The 9,362-nt window shown below is 46.0% G+C and overlaps 1 protein-coding gene and 1 non-coding gene across 2 annotated transcripts; both read left to right on the top strand.

Moving 5' to 3' along the window:
• Positions 1 to 1,486: 1,486 nt before the first annotated feature.
• Positions 1,487 to 6,172, top strand: RPLP2 (ribosomal protein lateral stalk subunit P2). Its single transcript, XM_009099279.4, has 5 exons — positions 1,487 to 1,633; positions 2,064 to 2,187; positions 3,906 to 3,954; positions 5,547 to 5,645; positions 6,053 to 6,172. Exons 2-5 carry the CDS (start codon positions 2,065 to 2,067, stop codon positions 6,127 to 6,129), a joined length of 348 nt encoding a protein of 115 aa, XP_009097527.1. The 5' UTR covers positions 1,487 to 1,633; position 2,064; the 3' UTR covers positions 6,130 to 6,172.
• On the top strand, positions 4,089 to 4,221 carry LOC115485509 (small nucleolar RNA SNORA52). Its single transcript, XR_003946286.1, has one exon. It is a non-coding gene; the product is annotated as a small nucleolar RNA SNORA52 (small nucleolar RNA).
• Positions 6,173 to 9,362: the final 3,190 nt, after the last annotated feature.

Here is a 9,362-nt window from a genome sequence, read left to right as displayed (position 1 = left end):
AACAAGCATAGGTGGTGACTCCCATAGCCCCATGGCCACAGGATTACCACCTCCCAGCCTCCCAGCACAGGACAGCAGCCCTGTCCCTCCTGCAGAGAGCCTTGCCTCAGTGCAATGTCCCACAAGTGGGTTCTGTCACCCAGTGTGCAAGAAGCCAATCCACACATGGAGTTGAGGTATTTCACAGAACCACAAAGTCATTCAGATGGAAAAGACCTCCAAGACCATTCAGTCCAACCCATGACCAATAGGCCATGGCACTAAGTACCATGTTTGGTCTTTCCTTAAACACCTCCAGGGAGAGTGACTCCATCATTGCCCTGGGAAGTCCATTTTAACGTCTAATCACTCTTTCTGTGAAGAAATTCTTCTGAATATATAAGCTGAACCTTCCCTGACGCAGTTTGAAGCTATGTCCTCTTGTCCTTTTGCTAATTGCCTGGGAGAAGAGGTCAACCCCTGCCTTTCTACAACCCCCTTTCAGGTGGTTGTAGAGAGCACTAAGGTCACCCCTGAGCCTCCTTTTCTCCAGACTAAAAACCCCCGTCTCCCTCAGCTACTCCTCACAAGACTTGTGCTCCAGACCCTTCACCAGCTCCATTGCCCTTCTCCAGGCACATTCCAGCACCTCTGTGTCTGTATTGAAGTGAGGGGCTCAGAACTGGACACAGGGCTTGAGGTGTGGCCTCACTTGTGCCAAACACAGAGGGATGATCACTTCCCTAATCCTGCTGGGCACTCCAAGATCATCAAGTTCCACCGCCGGCCAAACTCCACTAGACCAAAGTTAACTGGTATGTCCAGTTGTTCCCAGAACATTTCCAGGTACAATGGTTCCACCACCTCCCTGGGGTTGATTTTTCCAATGCCTGACCACCCTTTCCATGAAGAAATGCAACAGAGCCAGGCACTGGCTTTCTGGATTCATGACCCACTGCCCATCTCTGCGCTCATACGAAATAAACAAATATGAGGGCTCTGGGTGTGGATCTGCCTCATGTGCACCTGGTGGCAGAACCCAGCTCCCGGGACAAATGGAGGGGTCTGTGCTGAGCCTGCCAGGCCAGGGCAGGGCAGAATTCCAGAGTTGGATGACAGTGTTGGGCTGTGCCAGGGAAGGTTTGGGTTGAACATCAGGAGTAATTTCTCTACAGAAAGAGTACTCGGGCATTGGAACGGGCTGCCCAGGGCTGGCGGCAGTCACCGTTCCTGGAAGAGTCCAAGGAAAGATGGAACGTGGCACTCAGTGCCATGTTCTAGTTGACAGAGTGCTACTCGGTCAGAGATTGGACTCGATGATCGCAGAGGTGTTTGCCAATCTCCTTTGACTCTGTGACTCCGTGATTTGGGGAATCTCCACCATCCCAGCTTCAAAGGGACAATGCCACACAGCACTCCCAGCTCGGGCAACCCAGCCTCTGCGCATGTGTCACCGGCCGCGCTGGCGGTGGCTGCACCCGCGGCTCCCCATTGGCCTGCGCGCTGCCCGCCGCTCCGGCCCAATGGCAGCGCTCGTTGTTGAAGGGTAGCGGGAAGAAGGCGTTGCCGATGCCTCGCCCCTTCCTTTCGCCGCCGCTCTGCCCTCGCGTGCGCACGTTCCAGGCCGCTGTCCCGCGCCGCCGCTGCCGCCCAGGTAAGCGCGTGGCGCGCCCCCCTCCGCGGCAGTGGTGTCGCCCGGCCCGCGCGCACTAGCCCGCCGTGGCCGCGGGACTCGGGCGAGATCACTCGGGCGGGGTGGGGGGGGGCAGGAGGGGAGAACGGCGGCCATGTGTTCTCCCGGCCCGCGCCTGGGCCGGAGCTGGCGGAGGGACGGGACGGCACAAGATGGGCTGAGGCGGACGCCAGGTCGGCAGTGCCGCGTTGCCGCTTCCTTTCGGGAGAGGTGTGCGGTACCGGCGCGGGCGGGCCCCGTGCTGGCGCCGTCTGCGGAGCGTGGCCTCGCTGGCCGCGGATCCTCCTTTGGAAGCGGAGCCAAAGGATTGTGGCGCGGAGGGAGCAGGGATGGGCTCCCTCCGAGCACACGTAACTCGGCCATGCTGAAACTCTCCTCTCCGGTCTTGCAGGATGCGTTACGTCGCTGCTTACCTGCTCGCCGTGCTCGGGGGCAACGAGTCCCCCACGTCCAAGGACTTGAAAAAGATCCTCGACAGCGTCGGCATCGAGACAGACGATGAACGCATGAACAAGGTGGCGTTGCCTCTTAATTCCAGATGCCCCAGCCAGCGCCAGACATTGGAGCTGTTTCTTTGTCTTCAGTGTTCCCGTTGCCTCCCTACCGATGTTCTCTTATGCTGTTCAGACATTTGGTGATCCTTACCAGTGTGAATTCTGAACGCTTCTGAGCCAGTCATAAGTTTTTACAACTTTTTTGAAAGTCTGGCTTTCTTATTCAATACCTCTGCTAAGGTCTTGAGTGTACTCAATACCTCTGCAAAGGTCTCTGTCAGTTGTTGCTGGCTTCTGGGAGTTCAGCCTAATCATCATTGAGATGGTGGCTGCATGTAAGGATGCACTGAATATGTTCTGACAGGATGTATAGTCTGCACTGAAGGTTCACTTCTTATTTTTGGTCAGTATTGATTCAGAGCCAACATTTTTGAAGGTGTGATACTCAGTAATACATTCTTATTTAGTGTGCTGCAAATGAGCATTTGTTTCCTCACCAAGAAACAAAAGCAAGTCCTAAGGTGGAGATTAAAGGTATTTGAGGATAATATATAGGAAGATTTTGGAAATAATTATGAACGTGCTTGTGTTAGAAAACAGACTTATAAAGAGTATTTTAATTAGAATGCTTCCTGTTATAAAATCGATCCTAACATTGTGGACCTAACAATAATTGGCAAAGGGGGAAAAAACCAAGAACCAATAAAATGATCTTATCAGTTGTCCCATACTCATATGTGAAGTGTTTCCAGAGAGGTAAAGGTAAAAAGAAACTTTTTTCCCGGTATTTTACCGTAGGCCCAACAGGACAGGGTTGGCTGAGCTGACAGCATCCTTACTATGGTCTAAACTCGTGGTGCTCCTGTTTAAATGCCAGGTGTTTTGGTTTTTGCTCCTTAAGGTTTAATACTGTAATGAATTAATTGCTTTTTTTAATTCTCCAATATTCAGAAAGCTGTTCTGGGATCTGTTTTGGTCATAATTAATTTTTTGATTGTCTGTATCTTAAGCCTGTGTAGATGAAGTGAAGTCTTAGAAGCACCTTTCTCTGCATGGAGCAGTCATGCAGGCACATAGTTTCACACATCCCATGCTCTGTGTAAGCAGAAGATACCTGTTAAAAAGCTCTTGCTAAAGTCCTTTAGCTTTGGCCACTGACTCCTGATAGCTGGGACTCACCAGTAAGTTCTGGAGCATTATTTTTAAGTGCTTGCTTTAGCAGTTTTGGATTTGTGTTTTGCTTTGGTCATCTCTGGTAATACAACAGTGGTCCTAAAATTAAAGTTGGAACTCTGTGTTCCAGGGCAAGGATACAATAGCTTGGCTTTTAACATTTGATACAGCTAGGAATGGGACCTTGTGGTATTGGGTCCAGAACCCAGTGCTTCAGAGCCTCCCAGGGGCCATTAAGCAAGAAATGTAAACAGTCCCTCGGTGACTTACACTGCTGGTGGGGCTTCCTCATTGGTTCCACAACATCTCTGCATCCTCTTTTTTTCAAGGTCATTGGATTAGTTAGGAATTCAGTAACAGATTTCATGAAAATGCTTAAAGTATTGAAGACTTAGCTGAAGTTTTCATGTCAATGTTCTGATCCTGGCACTTCAAAGTAAGGAATTTTGGGGCTGGATAAGTGGCAGGATGGAGGCACTGCATATGGTGATTTATCAGTACTTGTTTAAATGTAGGTGATTCTTACACTGTTTGGAAACTCTTAACATTGTAAATTTTACTTACAGGTTATTAGTGAGCTGAATGGAAAAAATATTGAAGATGTAATTGCCCAGGGTAAGTAGAGTCTCTGAGTGACCCAGGTAATTGCCTGTTACTTTGATAGCCTAGACCTGAGAGTATGGAATTGCTGCCAAGTCAGACCCTTTGTCTGTTGAGCATTGTGGATCACAGCTGGATTGAGTGGAATCAGGTCCATTCTAATTCCCTGCAGGTCAGTGCCAGTACCTGCTGGGTTTCGCTTGTGGACCACATTAAACTGGAGAACTGAAGCATGTATGAGCTCACTGGTAGTCTGCTCATGATGGAGTTTTCTGGACATGTTGATGAGAGACTGAGCTGTCCTTTGGGGTCTCTACGAGATGTTTAGTGTTTTACCCACTTGTGTGCACCGGTGATGTAAAGCATGAGGAGCAGGCAGTTGGCATTGGAGTGCAGCTCCACTCTCTGCCATGAGCACAAGCCTCTCCAGTGCACATATCTTATAGAGCTCTCAGAGTCCAGCATTTCCTTTTCCCTGAGACAGAACTCTGAGGGATGATTTCTGTAGAAATTTGTGCTCTTACTGAGGCTGCAACTTTTTACGTTAATTGACTGGGTCATAGGGCTGAAGTAAAGCAGAGCTGAGGTAGTGCAAAGGTTTCTGAATATTGAATTTTTATTTTCTTGCAAGTGTATATGCACAAGGGAATTTGCAGGCATATTTTTGTTTAAAGGTAGCCAGGACTTTGCCTGGCCTTGCTGTCAGGGGCAGGCACTGGACATTTCTATCCATGTGGTTTGAAAGACCTAAGAGAGCTATTATACTTGTGGTTACAACATGTTTACGCTGTCTCTTTCTGTAATACTTTGATTAAATTGTTTCTTAGAACATACATATATATGAAACATGTTTGTTTACTTTGCTAGTTTAATTAGTTCTTGAAGTAACAGGGAATTATTTAGAAACTGATTCCAAGAAACTGGAATACAGGCAAACATAGTGTGTACGTGACCTTTGAATGCCAAGGGAGCCTTGGTATGTGAAAGACAAGAGGCCAGAGAACCAGCTGGCTTTCCAAATACGAGCAGAAATCAGGAGTCTCAAAGGAGATGCAGTAGGGTTCATAGGGTGCTGAGGAATTTCGTTAAAGTACTGTACTCTTTGCCATAAATAAATCAATTTTTCCCTTTCTCTCCTGTAAGTGTGATCCCGTTATGCCCTCAGAGTTCTCTTTACTCTTAAAGGGAAAAAAAAAGGAGCAGGAGAAACCAGTGCTGCCAGTGTTACTTTTGAGGTACATTATCACTTTCTGGGCTACTGTGCTGTATTCAGAGAACGACATGGGTGTGCGAAATTGGATGTGTTTGCTGCTATTTTTATGACACTTTTTGGAAGAAAGACAGGTACTCTTCGAACAGAAGAAAACTTACTAATAATATGATGCCAGTGTTCTTGGAACAAGCCTTTGTGAATCTTGAAACTCCTGAGTGTTTTTCACATAACGGTTTATATTTATCATGGATGCAGCCTCTTGTTCCTTTCAGCAGATTAGTGACAGGTTCAATCCATGAGACAGGATCCATTTGTTCCTGTGCTTTTCCATTTCTCCTAACTTTGTGCTTGGCATGCGTGTGTAAATAAATACCTTCTCTTGTATCCCATTCAGGTAATGGAAAACTTGCCAGCATGCCGGCTGGGGGAGCCGTGGCAGTCTCTGCTGGAGGGGGCTCTGCTGCTCCTGCCGCAGCTGCTGCCCCTGCTGCTGGTGAGTGTGAGTGGAAAGGTGTGGCTCCAGGGAAACTCCTTTTGCCTCTGGTAACAGCTTAACAACTAAGTCAACAGTTCAGGGTTTCTCCACTTCAGCAGTTCAGTATGTAATGGAAGTGTCAACTGAACAGTTACTTTTCCTTTGGACAGTCAGAAGCATTTGCTCTTTGTCTGCCTTAGGATTGGTCTTGCTTAGAACCAAGAATCAAAGAGACTTGGTGGTGTAAAGCACATTCCTGCAACAGTAGTGTCTGTATCTGTTCAGTGTTATTTGGTTGCTGAAAGGGAATGAGATGAGCCCTGGAGGCTCTAATACTAGTAGGCAGGGAACGCCAAAACTTGAATCTTAAAAATCTGTTGTGCAGTGTTAATACTGCCTATTCACTTGGTATTTTTTTTCTTCAGCTGAGGAGAAGAAAGAAGAGAAGAAGGAGGAGTCAGAAGAATCTGATGATGACATGGGATTCGGCCTCTTTGATTAATTATTTGTTATAGAGAAGTTATTAAAATTCTTTGTTTTAAATATTTTTGTATTTATTATTATTACCACACGAGTGCTCTTGGATTCAGCTGTTCTTTAAATAGCTCTGACTCAGCTTCGATTTTTATCTCTGTCTGCAATAGGTGTGTGAATTTTCTGACAGACTGTAGGACTCAGCTCTGAGAGTACTGAGGAAATGGCAAAGCTTGTGTGAACCTGGATGCTTGTTTTGACACTGCTGTTTCTTAAACAGTGTGTGGAAACGGAATCTTCCTGATGTTAGCCTTCTTCATTCTATCTTGGTTACTCAGTGAAGTGGCTCATCTATTCAGCAATACAAGGACTTTGTTTTCCAGGATATGTTTATTCAGTTCCAAAATGTGGAACTGAAGGAACTGCAGGCCTGAATTAGGCCAGTAACAATTTCAGAGCTAATTATAATAATTTGTTTTTTAAATATTTAAAAACACCAATTTCATTACTGTCAGACTTCGAAGATCTAGGGACAACAGTGATAAAATGGTTGACTGGGATTTCCTGTTACATCCATATGCTTAACAGTCTGTAACCAGAAAATAAAAGCCTAACTGCATCCTGCTGGCATAAGTCACAGATCAATCCAGAGGTGCCCTTCATGCTAAATGGCTGTTCTGGGCTATCAGGACATTATTCGTACCTTGATTTAAACAAAGAAATGAGAATGGTGTTTTTGGAGAACTGAAACATCTCTGTCATGCCAAGAACTTATCAGCTTGAGAGGAAGGAGAATTTTGCTTTATTTGTCTACTGCTAGAAGATGGTTTTGGCAGGCAACTTAACGTGGCTTCTTGTGGCAGCCTTCATCTGTCAGTGTAGGTAGGTAGAGTACAAATCTCATGTGTGATCTGTGCAGATAAAGTCTGGACAGATAGAGTCAAAAAGATATCCCTGCAGCAGGTATGCTGAGGAGCTTTTCTAGTGTAGTTGTTTTTGGGGAAAAAAGGCAATTGCTGATACAGCTGTGTTCATATGACTCATTGGACAAAGCATGGAAAATACTTCTGGGAGTAGAGATGGGTGAAATCCAAGTAGGAAAAACTATTTCATCTCTCTGGTGTACTGAGAGAAAACACCCAATACTTCGCAGCCAAGCAGGAGAGCAGTTGAAAGAGTTTCAAAATGGCCATGATTTAAGCAACTAACCCTTGCTGCCCTTCTCTCCTCGGTGCCAGAAAAATGTACAGTAATAACAGTGCCAATACCTTTCATCTACTTAGTCCCTTAAGTGCCAACCTGGTGGTTTGATAGTAATGGAAACCATTCAGTTGTTCACCGTAGTTCTGTTAGATCCATAATGGCAGTGGTTCAGCCCTGGGAGCAGGGGGGCTGTGGTGCTTTTCTTGGTGATTTCTCCATTTCAGGTCACTGAAAAAGAGTGGGTTTTGGATGTAGTTTTACTGAGAGGTCGCTCCTGCCTCCCCCCTTCCCAGTAGTGCCTTGCTTTGCTGCTTCAAGAGCACCATCAGTGTTTACACAGGAAGGGATTGCCCTGGCACACCACTCAGTAGGGTTTTTCCATGCACAAAGGAATTTATTTGAATGGCGCTGAGCTATTTGATGGGTTTGCAGTGCCCATGCTCGTGGGATGAAACAAACCTGTGGTGCCAGTTGCTGGCTACTGTGATGAGGGGAGGAGTACAACTACACCTAGACTAACTTATTTTTTCACCCTGTTTTTATCTTCTTCATATGACCTTTTAACCTTGAATTATGGGCCTGATCCTGTGGAGGGTGTTCTCTTACAACCTTTAAATACCTTTGCAAAAGTGCATGATTTTCATGAAAACTGTCGGTTAACCTCTGAGCAAAAGGACAGCTCATTGGTAAACTGTTCTGAGAAGAAACTTCTGGGGGCAGCTCTCAGGGAAAGCTCTGAAAATAGAGCTCTCATCACAGTGCTATAAGGAGTCAACGTAACAACCACATGGTAGGTTTTTCATGAGAAGGTCAGGGCATGGCTCGGCTCTGCTCCAAGATTTCACACACATGCAGAATTTGTTAAAACCTCTGCATAGTGACATTTCTTCTGAATACAAAATCAAACCTATTAAGTTTACTTCCCCCTTCCTTACTTATTTATGAAACTGTTGCCACCAGATGGCTTTGTACAGGAGCAGGGATGTGCCTGGAAGTTTATTGCACACTTGTTTGGTGTTCTGCATGGAGTTCATTCGGTTCTGATTTCAATGAGCTTCAGCTGTGAAGGAGATGGGATCACTGCTTCTGCTTTGAGTCACTGTTCTGGATTTTCAAGTCTCAGTGATGCCCTTTCAGACTTATCAAAGGCAAAGGTACTGGTGGGGTGGAATCACTGTATTCCATGCTTCTCTCAGAGGAGACTAGTGCCTGCTCATACTTGGACTTGTGTCCTGGTCTGTCCCCCTTACAGAATCAATTTTAGCTAGAGAAGATTTTTCCTGAATTTTTCATAAAAGGTGGGCTCAAGGGCATTGAAGGGAAAGGGAGGGATAGTCTTGTGCCTGGAGATTACACTAGTAACTGATCATTACCAAATTGACAGCAGGGGAGAGTGATTTAGTCATAGGCTTGACGTTGAAATGTGCAGGCTTTCCTCAGTGGTACACAAATGCCATGCTGTCTCAAATCAGCTCTCACTGAACATCACAACATTCCTTACAAACACCATGGGGCAGGGAAAAGGACAAGGCATCTCCACTACTTGGAAAGCAATAAGCAATGGTTCCCTGGGGCCACTCTCAACTAGTTTCACTCTTACTACCAAGGCCCAGTTTTGCAAGCTGCTATATGCAGGCAGGCCTGCTGAACTCAGTAGGCTTGACTTACGTAGGTGCAGAGATGGTTGTAGAACCTTTCCTAGAAGAAAAATTCAGTCCCAAAGGAGCAAGACTGCTCCTCTGCCTCAGGACATGCTCCTATGAAGCAAGTGCCAAGAGTCTGCCATGGAATGACCTAACATACACAAAGAGGTAAGAAAAAGACATTTAACTCCAGCTTTCCAGTGATGTTGAGAGCACTTGGGTTGCGTTGCATGACTGGTGTGCTTTTCTTGCTGACTACGGACAGCAATGTTACTAAAGTAACATTCTGGAATCAGCATTGTAACAGGCTGCCTTTGGTCTTCCTTTGAATTCCCAACGGCTGGCAAAAACACAAGGTCTTGCCTGAAAAAGCAGAGATTGTTAGCCTGTATGTTGTTATCTTGCAGGTACTAAC

Source organism: Serinus canaria, chromosome 5 (genome assembly GCF_022539315.1).
Source record: "Serinus canaria isolate serCan28SL12 chromosome 5, serCan2020, whole genome shotgun sequence".
Lineage (NCBI taxonomy): Eukaryota > Metazoa > Chordata > Aves > Passeriformes > Fringillidae > Serinus > Serinus canaria.
This window is presented reverse-complemented; position numbering and strand designations above follow the sequence as displayed.

What these genes read in the sequence shown, in the direction of transcription:
- RPLP2 (XM_009099279.4), top strand. Translation starts at nt 2,065, where the DNA reads ATGCGTTACGTCGCTGCTTACCTGCTCGCCGTGCTCGGGGGCAACGAG. An exon ending in TGAAGATGTAATTGCCCAGG is followed by an intron (nt 3,955 to 5,546) that starts GTAAGTAGAGTC and finishes TATCCCATTCAG; the next exon opens with GTAATGGAAAACTTGCCAGC. An exon ending in AGCTGCTGCCCCTGCTGCTG is followed by an intron (nt 5,646 to 6,052) that starts GTGAGTGTGAGT and finishes TTTTTTCTTCAG; the next exon opens with CTGAGGAGAAGAAAGAAGAG.